Genomic DNA, 15,812 nt, shown 5'->3' on the forward strand with positions numbered 1-15,812 from the left:
TTTTTTTTTTTAATATGTTTTTAATTTGTTCTTTTTAGCTATACATGATAGTAGAGTGTATTTCACATATCATACATACGTGGAGTATAACGTTCCATTTTTGTGTTTGTACATGATATGGAGTTACACTGGTCATGAATTCACATATGAAATAGGAAAGTTATGTCCAATTAATTCTTCTGTCTTTCCCATTCCAATCCTCCTTCTCTTCCCTTCATTCCCCTTTGTTTAATCCAATGAACTTCTATTCTTCCCTCCTCCCTCTAATTGTGTGTTAGCATCCACATATCAGAGAGAACATTTGGCCTTTGATTTCTTTTAAGATTGGCTTATTTCATTTAGTCTCCAGTTCCATCCTTTTACCAGCAAATGCCATAATTTCATTCTTCTTTATGGCTGAGTGTATATATACCACATGGCTGTGTATATATACCACATTTTCTTATCCATTCATCTGTCGAAGGGCACCTAGGTTGGTTCCATAGCTTAGCTATTGTGAATTGAACTGCAATAAACATTGATGTGGCTGTGTCACTGTAGTATGCTGATTTTACATCCTTTGGGTATAGACTGAGGAGTGGGATAACTGGGTCAAATGGTGGTTCCATTCCAAGTTTTCTGAGGAATCTTCATACTGCTTTCCAGAGTGGTTGCACCAGTTTGCAGTCCCACCAGCAATGTGAGTGTACCTTTTTCCCCACATCCTCGCCAACATTTATTGGTACTTGTATTCTTGGAAATTGCCATTCTGACTGGAGTGAGATGGAATATCAGTGTAGTGTTGATCTGCATTTCTCTAATCTCTGCATGTATTCTTATCTCTATCCCCAATCCTTCAAATTCCTTCCAAAGATATTTTGGTAGTATAAATTTAATCACGTCACTCTTCCCATCTCAATATTCTTCAAAAAAATATGCTGAATTATCAGTGTTCTGTGCATAGTCTAGATTTCTATGGTAGTGGCTGCCCAAGAGTGACTCTTGTCACTTGACTCTTGAAGAAGATAATGATCCTTGAAGGCATTTGACCACACACAGTCCCTCAAGGGATCCTATGAAGGCAAAACATTATTTAAAATCTGAGTTTAATCTTATAAATAATAATCTGAAAATGACCATGTTTATTTTTACTGATGTTTATGTCATACATTTAGGAAAGAATTATATGGAATTTATTTTTTCTTTATTCATCAATTGGCCAATATCAAATTTAGGATGTTTGTATTAATTAGAGCTTCTCAAAACATCTTTCTTCTAGAATTAGACTTTGTTATGAAAGTAGAAAAAATATTTTTCTTTTATGTTTTTCAGCAACCTTTATAAAAAGATGCTGCTGAGGAATTACTTTTTAATGAAAGATTTCATATTTTGAGTTAAAAGATGGTGAAATAATTGTCATTTTTTGTCAGTTTTCAGATACATTTTAAAAGTCTTTCTTCTTTCTTCCTCTGTGCATTACTTCCCAAGTCCATCCTTAACACTATATTTTTCTCCTACTCTATGACAATGATGGTCAATCATGCCTTTTCGGGGTCACTGCTGTATTCGCAGTTCACGTGTATTGTCATCTGGTAACTAATGACATTTAGTTAAACATTCATCATACAAAATGAACCCTTCATCCTGTGTAAGTCCACACTGGGCTAGACTTGATCTTTCACTCACAATGTGGTAAGAACACTAATGCAGAAAAGTGACTTCCCCAAAACGTGTACTTTAAAATCAGAAATCATCAAGTATAGTTGCTATTTAATTAAATAAGTTGTAAAGAAAAATTTTAAAAATTCTCTATTCCTCTTTTTTCCCCCTAATTTCAATGAGCAATTAAGGCTTGGATCTGGAGAAATAATGAGACTATTTGAGAAAAAGCAGAAAGAGGGAAGCTAATATTAGGATATCCAATGTTGAATGCTTATGCATTAGTTTCAAGTAAATAAAAAAAAATTTAATGTACAAGTGAACTAGAAGGTGCAAAGGTACCTCTCAAGCCGCTTTTCTTTTTCCAATGAAGATTTTATGAACAAATAGAAAACCTTGCAATATTTTGTCTACTTCTGATGCAGTCATAGAAAAGATGCTTACACAATTATCTGCACAGGTTTTGGAGTTTCTAGCTCTTTAGAAGGATAATAAAAAAGAAGCAAACTATATTATCTTCAGTAATTGGGGATTATCTATTAAGGGAAATTCTAATTCCCTTGATGGTGCCACAATATTCCTTTAATTGGTACCATTAGATATGCTAACAGAGTGATTTATTTAGTAGATATACTATCTACTTTCATGAATATTCAAGAAATAATGATTATAAAAATACTCTTAAAATATTAACAAGACTACAATATTATCCAAGCAACCTGAGGCCTCATTGAATCCCACAGAGAAAAGCTTTCAGTACATACAAATGCTCTGAACACAAACAATGAGAATCCAGCATTCTATTTTCTACTGTCCATTTACATACTGCTCTCTAAATAGGTTCTCCCCTTTTATTCAACTGTTCTTTAAATTGATAAAGTGCAAATGAAAATGAGTTAAGGACACTTTCAGCAAATATTGAACAAATCAGCAGATTTTTTTCCCCTTCCCCACAATGGGAAAAACGTTTTTAGCAATTAAAAAACCTTGAGAGTTTAATCATTGTTTTTGGTTGATTTAGGAAGCAACATGTGACTAAAAATCAGTCCTTTCAGATGCATTTGACTCAATTATAACAGAACTAGTAAATAATTTATGTATTATTGTGTATCTAAGATCTTTCTACGGAGCACACATTATATTAAAATTGATGAACTGTTACATAACAATCGGCTATTATTTGGTCATGACCATATAGATGTAAAAAATTAAGTTATTATTTTATTATAATATATCTAGGTGTGGGTTTTCAAATTCATTGTTTTCCAATGGATGTTGCTTGGGAACTGTTGGTCTTCTTGGTTTCAGAGATGAATATTGTTTTAAAAATCAATTTTGTGATATTCTCATTCATTATCTTTCAAATTATCCTTCTTCTATATGATCTTTACCAGACATCTAATTAGACATACATTGTAATATTTCACTATATTGTTTGTATCTTTTAACCTTTCATGTTTCCTTTCACTTTTTCTCTTAGTGCTTCATTATCAGGAATCTTAAGAGTTTGTGTTGGAGGGTTATATTGGCAAGATAGTAGAATTTGGTAGTACAATAAGAAGCTCTGTACTTGCACCTATGGGCACATAGATTCAATAGTAATAAACAGATCAATTCTGTTTTATTGCAATGAATAAAATAATAAGAGGAAATATTATAACTGATTCCACAAGAAAAAATTTATGAGACTACTATGAAAAGTTACATGTTAATAAACTGGGTAAACCTAGAAGAAATGTACAAATTCCTAAGAACACACAGCATGCCATGACTGAATCATGAAGAAATAGGGAGACTACTTAGACTTAAAACTAATAAGGATACCAACTTTGGAATAAAAAACTTCCCCCCAAAGAAAAATCTAGGACCAGGTGGCATCACTGCTGAACGTTACCAAACATTTAAAGAAATAATGCTAAATCTCAAACTAACTCTTCCAAAAAATTGAAGAGAAGGGGAAACTTCCAAACTCATTTTATAAGGCCAGTCTTACCCTGATACTAATGTGAAATAAGGATATAATAAAGAAATAAAGAAAGAAAAATTCAACATCACAGAAAAAAGATCAAGTGAGATTTATCTCTGGAATGCAAGGTTGGTTGAATGGATGAAAATCAATTAACATGGTACACATTAACAGAAAGAATGTTAAAAAAGATAATCAGTGAAGGATGATCATCTTAATAGACACAGAAAAAGCATTTGATAAAATTCAACATTTTCATAATAAAAACACTCAACAAACTAGAAATAGAGAGAAATTGCCTCAATATACTAAAGATATATATGACGAGCTTATCCCTAACACCAGACTTAAATCATGTAAACCTGAAAACTTTTCCTCTGAGATCAAGAATAAGACAAGTATGTCCACTTTCACCACTTCTTTTCAGTACAGTACTGGAAGTCCTACCCAGAACAGTTAGGCAAGAAAAAGAAAGAAATTGCATGCAGATCAGAAAGAAAGAAATGAAATTATTACTGTTTTCAGATGACATGATCTTATATATAAAAATCCTAAACACTAGTAAAAAACTACTAGAACTAATAAATGAATAAATGAATTTTGCAAATTTCAAGGACATTAAATAAATGTTAAAAAAATCAGTTGTATTTCTACATATGAGCAAACTGTCAAAAGGAAATTAGAAATTAAAATAGCACCAAAAAGAACAAAATATTTAGAAATAAACTTACGTAGGGAAGTAAAATACTTGCATGCTTAAAATAATAAAACATAATTAAAAAATAAAGAAGTTACAAATAAATAGGAAGACATTCCATGATCATGGATTATAATACTAATATTATTAAAAAATCCACACTACCCACTGAATTATAGTGCAAACTCTATCAAAATCCCAATGAAATTTTTTTAATTGTAAACAAATGGGGTACAACTTGTTTCTCTGTTTGTACATGAAGTAGAGGCATACCATTTGTATAATCATACATTTGCATAGGGTAATGGTGTTTGATTCATTCTGTTATTTTTTCCTTCCTCCCACCCCTCCCACCCCTCTTTTCCCTCTATACAGTCCCTCCTTCCTTCATCCAATGAAATTTTTGACAGAAATAAAACATTCAATTCTAAAATTCATATGGAATCACAAATATTCTGAAGAGCTATCCTGAGAAATAATAAAACTGAAAGCATCACACTCTCTCGTTTCAAAATATATTACAAAGCTACAGTAATTAACACAATGATACTGGTATAAAGACAGACATACAGACCAATGGGGCACAGTAATAAACCCACACATACACAGCCAAGTGATCTTTGACAGGGTGCCAAGATATACAATGAAGAAAGGACAGTCTCTTCAACAAATGACATTGGGAATGCCAGAAATCCACATGCAGAAGAATGAAATCGGATGCTTATTTTACACAGCACACAAAAATAAACTAAAAATGGATTAAAGACTTAAAACATAAGACTTGAAACTGTAAAAGGCCCACGAGACAACAAGGGAAAAGTTTCAGAACATTGGCTCCTGCAATGCTTTCATAGATTTGACACCAAAAGCATAGGGAACAAAAGTAATAACACCACAAGCTATACTACATTGAAGTAAAATGCTTCTGCTTATCAAAGGAAGCAGTCAGCAGAGTGAAAAGACAAGCTGTAGAATGGGATAAAGTATTTTCAAGCCATATGTCTGTGAATGAGTTAATTTCTAAAACAATAAGGAATTCCTACAACTCAAATAGCAAAACAACCGTGGTAATCTGATTTAAAAATGGGCTAAGAACTTGAATAGACATGACTCCAAAAAAAAGGCATACAAATGGCCAATAATGATATGAAATGATGCTAAACATCATCATTTCATGCAAATCAAAACCTTAATGAGATGTCATCTGTAATATGCAATAACATAAATGTACCTTAAAGACATTATGCTAAATGACATAAGTCAGTCATAAGAAAACAAATACTGTATGATTCCACTTACATGAGATGTCTAAAATGGTCCAACTCATGAAAGCAGGAAGTAGAGGGGAGGGAGAAATGGCAAGTAGCTCAACAATGAGTATAACATTTCAGATATACATGATGAATAAATTTTAAAGATCTGCTGTACACAATGTACCTACAATTAATAATATTGTATATTTGCAAATCTGATAAGTGAGTAGGTCTCGGGTTATATTGCCATAACAACAACAACAAAAAAATCATTTTAGATCTACCCTACAGTTTTTTAGTTTTCCCTCTTCATTATATCTGGCCTACCTTAACAAATCAATTGAGTTTCTACCTTTACTTATTGCACTTTTCATTTCTAGGACACTTGTTATTAAAATATGTCAAGTCAATTTTGCTAGAACGTGTTCAATCAATACATATACGTGTATTTCATATCCTATATCTGATAATCTGAGTTTCAGGAGTTTATGTGAATCTGATTCAGTAGGGTTCTTTTCCTTTCCTGACTCTTGCTCACAGTCACTTGTTTCCTTAGGTATTTAGTGAATTTTTATTGTGAGCTCATGTTTTTTTGAACTTTCATCTGTGGGAATTCTTAGATGCCTAGATATGAAGTATATTCTTTCCAAGAGGATTTTCATCATTCTGCCACTATGCAAGGACACTATCAATCTGGGACCATTAGATAGCATTTTTATCTCTTGACTTTTTTTATCTCCCATAATCCTATTATAATTTAACTTTAGGCTCCAAAACCATGTGAGTGCAAACATGAGGTTAGATGTTCTCCATGTATTCCCTTTCATTCTTAACTCACAGATGAGGTTGCATAAAAGAGTTTTCTTTGAGGTCTCCCTCAGCAGGGCAGATATTTTTTTCTTTTTCATCTCCTGAATTCCCATTCTTGTTGGGACTCAGGAGTTACTTATTGCCTACTAAATGTGCCTATTAAAATTTTCTGGGCCACAGGGGATTGACAGAGACTACCACCACACAGCAAGTGATGGCTCTGACTTTTCACTTAGTCCTTTCCATTGAAACTTTACTGTTTTTGCTCTAGAGAAATTCTTTCCTGCCAGAACAACCAGGTGTTACAAAAGATATTTGTAGTATTTTTTAAAAAAAATTCAGCAGTTTTAGCTTTGATCTTCTGGGAGGACATTCTTGAACATCTACTATTTCTGTTATTTGTTGATGATTCTTATAGGTATAGTTATTCAAAAATCTTTGTGAAATGACTTCAATAAGTAGGGCACAAGTAAAATAGAGTTGAGATTTTCCTAGCACATTATCTTTAAATATTCAAGATGCTTCTTCATGAGTCTCTAAGAATGTAAATAGAAGTCTCATTGTAAAAAATGACATTACATTGTGTTAGAAATTGAAGTAACAAATCAGTCCTCACCTTCTGAGAAAGAAGTTTATAATCAAAGGCAGAAAACTACTTTCAGGGATAAAGGACAGTCAAACAAGTACTATCAAATGATATAAAATAATATATGATACAAATATGAAATTACAAATAAAAATAGAAGGAAGTTGAATGCTTCCTAATGGCTCCCCATTGCTGAATCTCTCCTCTTAAAGTGGAGAGTTAATACCACCCCTGAGTTTGGGGGGTTACCTGAAACTATAAATTAAAAATGATAGGAAGCATTTTAATTCTGATGGCAATTCCAAAGATCTAAAATGAACTTAAACAAGATACTATGGGCTAGCTTATATGACTTGCATCACTTTTTAAGTACAACATATTTAAAATATTTCTAATACTTATTTGCACCCTGGCTTGGAGTTTCAAAGGGAAGTTCTTAAGTTGCTGTGTATGAGCCTGAATACTTAGGTCTTACCTCTGCTCCCTCTGGGACCCTTGAATGTTGCAATGCCCCAGGATCCTAGGTCACTTTCTCCCCTCAGTCATGGGTCACATTCTCTTTTCTATCCCTTCCAAGCTCATCCAGTCCATGCTTTAAACATGTCATACGGTGGTGGTCTATGTTTATAACTGTAACCCCTGTCCTGCCCTGATCACTAGACACATGCATTTTGCCTGCCTGACACCTCTTAAGTCCTCAATAGCCACACCACATTAATATTACCAAGAGACATCAGTTACTCTATCACTTTTCCTTGTTTAATTTTTGTCATAGAAACACAGTTAAGCCCCATGGCACCCCAGCCTTTATCTATCATGGTCTTTATCTTGGTTAGAGTCTAGAACAATGCCCAGCACATAGAAGGTAACCAATAAATGTTTGTTAATAGAATCAAAAAGGCGAACACACTTTTCCTTTTTGAAATCATTTCAACAGCCTCTACCCCCCTGTCCCTTTTCCCTCACTGGTTCTCTCCTGTTCCAACCATACCAGTCCATTTTCTAAATATAGCGTGGCCTTTATAGTACTTACTTTCTCCTCCTAGCTGGTATATTCTTATCACCTGAGGGAAATAGCTCACTCAACTTCTTCTGTGTACTTCTAAATTTGTATATAAATCTGTTCTGAAAATTTTATTTCAATATCCAGACAATCCAGATCTCACTCACTGTATAATACTCCTCAAGGGTAAAAACCATGTTTTACTTACTTTTTATTAACTTTCCAGTATTTTGCACAATGTCAGACATAGAATAGATTGTCATTTTTTAAAAATTGTTTTTGAGTGAATAAAGGCATTGTAAGAATTATCAACCTAACTACCAGGGTCAAATATTAAAACATTAGCTCAAAAAAGTTCTACCTAAAGCATATTTAATATATATGTATATTCAAAACAGAACTTCTTGAGCTTATTAATTTCAAAACAATATATGAAATGCCATATGCCAGCATATTATCTATATATATTCATGGTACATATGATAAGCTATTGCTTATAAGCATAATATCTGTAGTCTGATTAAATACATGTGTTTAAATAATGGACTCCAATTAAAGGCTCACTGGTATATTCTATTTGTAAATATGAATTGTCAAGAAATATAATAAAAATATCTTTATTCCTTCTGGATATATTTAGTTGATGTTTCTTGTATGTAAGAAGCATTTCTTTACTTATTTGTGTTTTTTTTCTGTTTTGGTATTATAAATTATACATTTTGGAAACAGGCAAAGTAAAATTAATGAGCTTATTTGAGTTTTTTTTTTTTTTTTTTGTTAAAAAAGTGTAAGAAATACAGGTAGACTTTTGGCCTGATTTAGACTCTGAAATCATTAACTCAAGAAACTATAATAGTTAACTTGGTAGAACAGCATCATTAAGAAGAAGGCTTTTATTCTTTCTAAATTTTTGCATTCCCAGACACTTATCTTACTCATATGTGGCCATGAGCTAAGAAGATTGGCATTATGTAATTATAAAAGAGATAAGTAACCCAATAGGCAGACAGGTGGAGACTCCTGATAGTCTGCTCCTAAGCAGCCAGGATTGATGAAACCATTCTTAAGAACATGTACAGCATGTAATGATATAAGGAGATGATTTATTTGCTTGGGAAAATTTTAATAAATATATTCCCAAATAACAATGTAATCACATACTTTCATCTATACTTATTCTGGTTTTTCAAAAGGGCAAATTATGATTACTTAACTGAATCTGATAGAATGAAAGTGTTTTGAAGGTAAAGTGGATGGAGACAAATTTACTGGCTTATACAGATGTGTAATACATGACTGGACTGACTGGTAGCAGTAATGAGCTCACACTGTAAACCTAACTAACCACTGCTGTGTTGAATAAATACTGTATGGTTGGCTTTGGCTCTTTTCACATACTGCATGGTATTGAACCCAAAGGCAGTTGGATAAAGAAATGCACATGATCAGTATAAACCCACTGCTGCTTTTAGAAACTACTAGTCAAAGTAAAGGCTCTACCAGAGGATGAGAACCATTCACAGCTATTATCAGCTTGTTGCAGGAGAAACATTATGTTGAGTATACCTTTTAGAGATATTTCCCACTCACAACCATGATTACTGTCCATGTTCCTTCACTCCATGTGCAAAGATATAACATCAATCAGTCATCAGTAATATTCAGAATATATATGTACCCTACTAGAGACAAGTCAGGTTTTTGCTCTAGTTATTCATATTTTTTCCTTAGGGCATATTTTTTACTTAGAGGTGGACAATATTAACACCCAGGTATTCAAATTTCAATTAGTAAGTGCAAATAACATGCATGTGAGGTTACTTTTTGGACAGAAAGAATAGTGTAGGGCATACAAATAGGGGTTTATAGTTGAGTTTTCCTAGGTAGGGTACAGGCATGGTATCTGTAAGAGAGTAAGTTTTTACCTTCCTTGGTAACTGGAGGTAAACAGAGACCCCATTGTGCTTGACTTAGTGTATTCATGCGGCACACGGGCTCTTGAAAGCACTAGACACACATTAACTAAGTCATTAATCCTCACCAATACTTCTTCCCATAAACCACATATTACTATTCTTTAATGGTTGATGAAACTCAGTCAGGAAGGATAATTGCCTTGCTCAAGGCCACAGAAGGAAACTTGTGTCAGAACAGAATTAGACTTGAGTAATTTCTGGCCTTCAGGCTGGATTTGGACCACCAAGTCAGTTGGGAAAAAAAGGCCTTTTTTGCAATTATATGCAGAGAGCATGTGTCTGTCTGTGTACACTCTCGTCTGCAGGCATGAGCACATATATTGGCTCATCTGGGTCCTATATCCAATGTATCCTTTAGTGTTTTTGATATTAAAATAGCTCTCACATATCATGACACATTAACTCTAAAATTTGTTCTCTTTCTTTTCCATTTTTTTTTGTTTTGTTTTAAGAAAGAGCAACCCTGGACAACCAATCAAAAAGGTTAAAAATAGAAGAGCTTATTCTGAATTGCAGAATGTCATCAAATTTTTTTTTCTTTTCCCAGGGACCAATCAACCACAAATCTTGATTTCATTAATTTCTTAGATGAGTTTTTTTTTTTTTTTAATAGAAATGTTCTTTAGCATAGTAGTGAAATGTACAAGTTCAGGAGTTAAAACTGCTGGGATTAGAATTCTGGTTTCTCTCTCTTTCTATCTGTATGATTTTGGGAAAAGAGTTCAAATTTTCTGTCTTGGTTTCCTCATCTGTAACATTGCATAGTAACAATGCAAAGTCACAAGATAATTGCAAGGGCTTTATGGGACTGTGTATTTATAATGGGCTTACAACTGAGCTGACCATGTAGAAAGAGCCATATAGAGGTCAGATATCACCACCATGAATACATGAGATGGAAACTATCTTTTTAATCCAATTTTGTCAGTACTCATGTCCACAAGAAAGCTTTTCTTTAGAACAATAAAAAAAGCAAACATAAATTGAAAAATCAAGGACTAGGGGTGTGGTTGAATGGTAGAGTGCTTGCCTACCATGTATGAAGCTTTATATATGTATGTGCATATATATATATATATATTTATATTTGTATATATAATCAGGATAAAATCATTTTGGAGAATGTTTCTAACCAGAGATCAGGGGAATATCAAGAACTTAGGAAGACATGCCACATTCTCAGACACTGACTCATATCCTTATCTTGAATAAAATGGTTGGCTCATATCGATATAACACTTCAACATTTATCTTCCATTTAGTGTACTTTCATCATGAAGGAAGTTCTTTGTGTGTGAAAATTAGTTGTTAATGCTGTTGTCCTAAGGAGTTTTTATCATCAGTCTCTAGTGTTCTAGGGGCCCACCTGGATCGTTGGTTCAGATGATGTAGGCACACCAACATCACAACGTCACAGTGATGGGATTAAATTTGACTTACATGGTACATGGTACCCACAAAGTAGAATAGGCAATGATATCTAAAGTAGGTAAATAAAGCACACAGACACATTGCTTATGTACACAAAAATAATACCATGTATTTTAATTTTAAAATAATCAGAGTAAAAAAAATGTTCTTTGGGAAATTCAATATAACCATGATTCCAATTAGACAGTAGAAAAGCTGGAAAAGAAAGTCAAGAAAATCTTCTAAAAGTCATAAAAAGAAAAGAGTTTAAAAATATAGGAGGAGGATAAATTTCAGATAACTGATGTAGTAGGTTGAACAATTGACTCTTAGGAGACCCACACAGCACAAATAAAAGCAAATACAGAGGAACAGCTTATCATGTAATGAATAGAAAAGAACTGGAGACTATTATTCTTCAAAGTGAAAAGTCCCATTAAGTAAGTAGTTAAGATGAATGAAAAAGAAAACCTGATTTTAAATACTGAAGGGTAATTTCAAAATAAGAAGGGTAAAGAGGATACTCAAAAAGATGGGAAAGAGATAGAAAGAGAGGAAATCATCTACAGGGCACCTGAGAAGGCGACAGTCCAGCCTTCTCATCACACTCACAGATCCCAAGACAGTATGAAGAAGGGCTTTGTTAATGCAGGAAAAATTAATTTCAGTCTAAAAGTCTATGGCTGTTCAAACTATCATGGAAACACGTCAGCAGCAGAGAGGATGACAGGGGAAATACAATGAATGAGACACAATTTTTTTCCCTTAAGTTAGAACTGTACCTGAATGCCCTACTTAACAGGTCACACAATGGGAAAATGAAGTCAGAAACATGGTAACTTGCATAAAAAGACAAAGCTATTCCTGTGGACCAAGTGCAATAAACATCTAAAGAATTAACACTAAGCTCATAGTCAAGTGGGGCAGAACAAGGACCAGTTCAACACAAACCTAACATAACCTGACATGCATTACTTGGATTTCCTTTCTTTTGTGGTGTTGGGTGTGGAATCCAGGGCCTCACACATGCTAAACAAACACTCTATTGCTGAACTACATTCCCAGCCCCTGAATTTCTGGATCTTATGACAACCACCTTAAGCAAAAGCCTAATACAACATAGCTAATACATATAGAGAGCAAATCCTGTTCTCCATGAATGAAAGGCTTCAACTGGTACTCTATGAAACAGTGTGGCTATGAGAAGAAGAATTCTGATTAAAAAATAACATACACTCTGGGCTGGGGATGTAGCTCAGTTGGTAGAGTGCTTGCCTGCCAAGCACAAGGTCCTAGGTTCAATCCTAGCACTACAATAAATCAAATAAATAAATAAATAAATAACATACATTCTAAAGATCTTTCAAACTAATCTTATCTAGCTGTCAATTTAAAAAATTTGATGGTGAAACTCTTCCTGTCTTATCAGAGAAATACACAGGAAATACCACCTTATTCATTGATAATCTTTACTCAGTCTAGTTTTTATAAAGATGTGCATCATCTACGTTGATCTTGCATGTTGGTAACAACTCCTGGTTTCAAATGACTTCAACCAAACCCTCAAACCAAATCTGTTGTAAAAAAAAATATTTTTACCCACAAAGTCTATTTAGCGATGTCCTCAGAGGTTGCCCAAAGAAGGTCGGCATTTTGAATCATCTTTGGAGTGAACATGTAGCCTTGGATTTTTTGTATAAAAATATCTGTCTCCATGCACACCTTGCATAGACACAGATATACACACTATATTAATGTTTGGACATTCTTTAGGTTAATGTGATTGGCATTCGATTTTATAAGAATGTTTCAGACTCTTACATACATTATCACATCCAAGAAAGTTTCCCTTTCAAGCAGTTGAAATTCAGTCTACTCAACAACTTCTATCAAAACTTCCACCAGAGTTTTTCAGTGTTAATTTTATGTGCTTTTTAGAAAGTATTTTTATCTCAGTTTTTGTACAAACACTTCACTGATCAAATGGACAAAATATTAATAATAAAGTCAAAGGAAAAACCTGAAATTTTCTACAGATATTTGCATCTTTGAAATAGTACACGACCCAAAATGTATCATTGCATATTCATTTGCAATAGTTTTTAGTAGTGGAGGAGTCAGGATTAAACTATAAAATGGACATTTTTTTTTATATAAAATACAAACTTCCAGTTATAAGAATGAGAATATTAAAACAATTTTTTATTTTACTATAAAAGTCACGGGACCAAATGTTGTGTTTTTACTAGAGAGCTTAAAATGTATTAAAATATTATAAAATATTTTAGAAATTTAATATGTACATTGCAGGAAATTACTATTATATTTTTAGCTATGATTTAATTGTTCTGTGTGATTACATACACTAAAATAAGAGCTCTTTTTAGTTACTATATTTTCAAGATCAGGGTCAAATATTCAACAATATTCTTGCTAAGTGAAACTTTTTAACATTCATCTCAGAGGGCTTATTTAAATGATGCAGGTAACAGTGCTAGCAGGGATTTTTACCGTGCTTGGCAAGGAACCATACCATTAGATTAGCATTTCAGGTATAATTCATTTTTAAAAGGCCCTGCAAACAATTAAGTATGCAAAAATTCTGTTGCTAGCTAATGATGTGGGTTTAAGGTACTTTTCTTCTTTTTTTCATATAGATAAGCAATGAGAAACTTTGTGTAAATATGGTGAGATTATGAAAGACTGTAAAACACTCAAAAATAAAATGTCATTCTGAAAGAGATGTGAGAACAGTGTTTTTTCTTCCATCGTTCTTAATTAACGATTTAATTAAAGTTTTATTGCTTTCTTCTTCCTAATTATTGGTTATTTTAGCAACGCACGCCAGGATTTTAGAAAAGGTTACATGCACACAAACAGAGAACTTTTGAGACCATAAAAGCCTCATTCATTCAAGTTACCTGGCATATTATTAAGCAGGAAGTTTCTAAGCATAAACTGACAAAAGCAGCCAGTTGGAGACGTTACCTTTGTGTGCTGAAGCTTTCCGCTGAGCAGGGGTCGCCGTGCTTTGCACCTGCTGCTGTTTGACCAAATTTCCTTCACTTCCAGTTCTCAGAATCTTCTCACCTACGCTGATTTTTTTCTGTTTGCTGTTTAAATCATCCTTCTTCGAGGACTGCAGCTTAGAAGCTGCATTAGCAAAGAAAGGTCTTGCCGAGCGAGATGGTTTGGACATTTTAAACAGCAGGAAAAAAAAAAACCCAACAACAACAACAGAAGGAACCAACCCGAGAATGTTACCTGCTGGGGCAGCAAATTCTAAAAAAATCCTTTGAGCTTCACTTTTCAGCGGGCGTAGTTACAGTATGAAGTGCAGCTGGATAGAAAGTGCCCGACTGCCACTTGGGTTTCTTTTAAACAAAAGGCATCATGCAGCCACATAGCCCACTTCCTAGACCTGTGGAATGTAAATGTGTGTTTCTAAGATGCTGGTGACAGTTTTGCAATGGTAAATGCTCCAACTTGGAGTGAACGGCAGATTCTGGAATAGGGAATGTGAAATATGCACACACACGCTCACACACATGCACAGAGAACTCCCTAGCAAGCACCGACTAGACACTGGACAGCCTCGAAATGGAAAATGAATGTAAATACTACCCTGCCCACTCAGGTACAATATGTGAAAATGAGCCAGATCTGTGGTTTATATTACTATGAAGCTCATACCACGTTCAGTTTCCAGGCATTGGTTCAAGTGAATATTTCCTTGCCATAGCACATTCCTATATTATATTCCAAGAGTTGACCGTATAATGAATGCCCACCTACATAATTACTTCTCCTGCTGTTTACAGAACACACATAGCACCATGGAAAAGAATGAAAACAGAATGTAATTTCCATACTTCTTTGGGAATGCCATAGAGTACTCATTGATAAGGTGGGGGTTTGTGAGTCTGGATGTGATGTGTGTGTACATGCATGAGTGTGTGTGTGCGTGCATGTGTAAGCATTTGTGTGTGTGTTTTAAGTCTGGGAATATAAAATATTTTTCATGCTTGGAGTTTATTTTAATGAAGAAATGAATACCTGTAACTACCTTGTTTTCTGAAAGATTAAAAATAATGATGTTAAAATAAAGTGTGCTGAAGTCACATGTTTCTAGACAGAAAATGTCCCTTCCACCAGTCGAACACAGAGCCAGAAGCCAGTACCAGAAGCACACAACCCTTTCCTTGGTAAGTGTAACAGTTTTCCCTCTAAGTTTCCCACGTCAGTGATTTTTATGACTTGGGGTTAAGCTGTTTCTAACCTCAATTATTCTGTGGTCCCTTAGGGACAGTCTACACAAACTCTTTATGAACTATAAAAAGGTTCCGGGAATTTGTGATCATATAACTCCACTCCAAGTGTAAATACCGTGATAAATGAGCAGTTACTTAGCACTTTATCAGAGGTAGAATTATGTGCTAGGAAGAGTATATGTTTTGGCATCCACTGGAACAG

At 34.0% G+C, this 15,812-nt stretch overlaps 1 protein-coding gene across 12 annotated transcripts in view; it reads right to left on the bottom strand.

Moving 5' to 3' along the window:
* KIAA1217 overlaps positions 1-15,812 on the bottom strand; it is a 796,647-nt gene that overhangs the window by 433,522 nt on the left and 347,313 nt on the right. For 2 of the 12 annotated variants that reach the window (XM_079106271.1, XM_079106270.1), the window contains exon 1: positions 14,328-14,537. The exons of 1 other annotated variant lie outside the window; for it this stretch is intronic. Coding sequence is in view for 8 of the 11 variants with exons in the window: in XM_079106268.1 (XP_078962394.1) it covers positions 14,328-14,538 (211 nt within the window). In the remaining 3 variants the exon portion in view is untranslated. Of the gene's footprint in view, positions 1-14,327; positions 14,805-15,812 lie in introns of those variants that run through there. 9 more of the 12 variants (XM_079106268.1, XM_079106277.1, XM_079106257.1 and 6 more) reach the window with 9 other exon arrangements.

Source organism: Sciurus vulgaris, assembly GCF_902686455.1.
Source record: "Sciurus vulgaris genome assembly, chromosome: 12".
In the NCBI taxonomy this organism is placed as follows: Eukaryota; Metazoa; Chordata; class Mammalia; order Rodentia; family Sciuridae; genus Sciurus; species Sciurus vulgaris.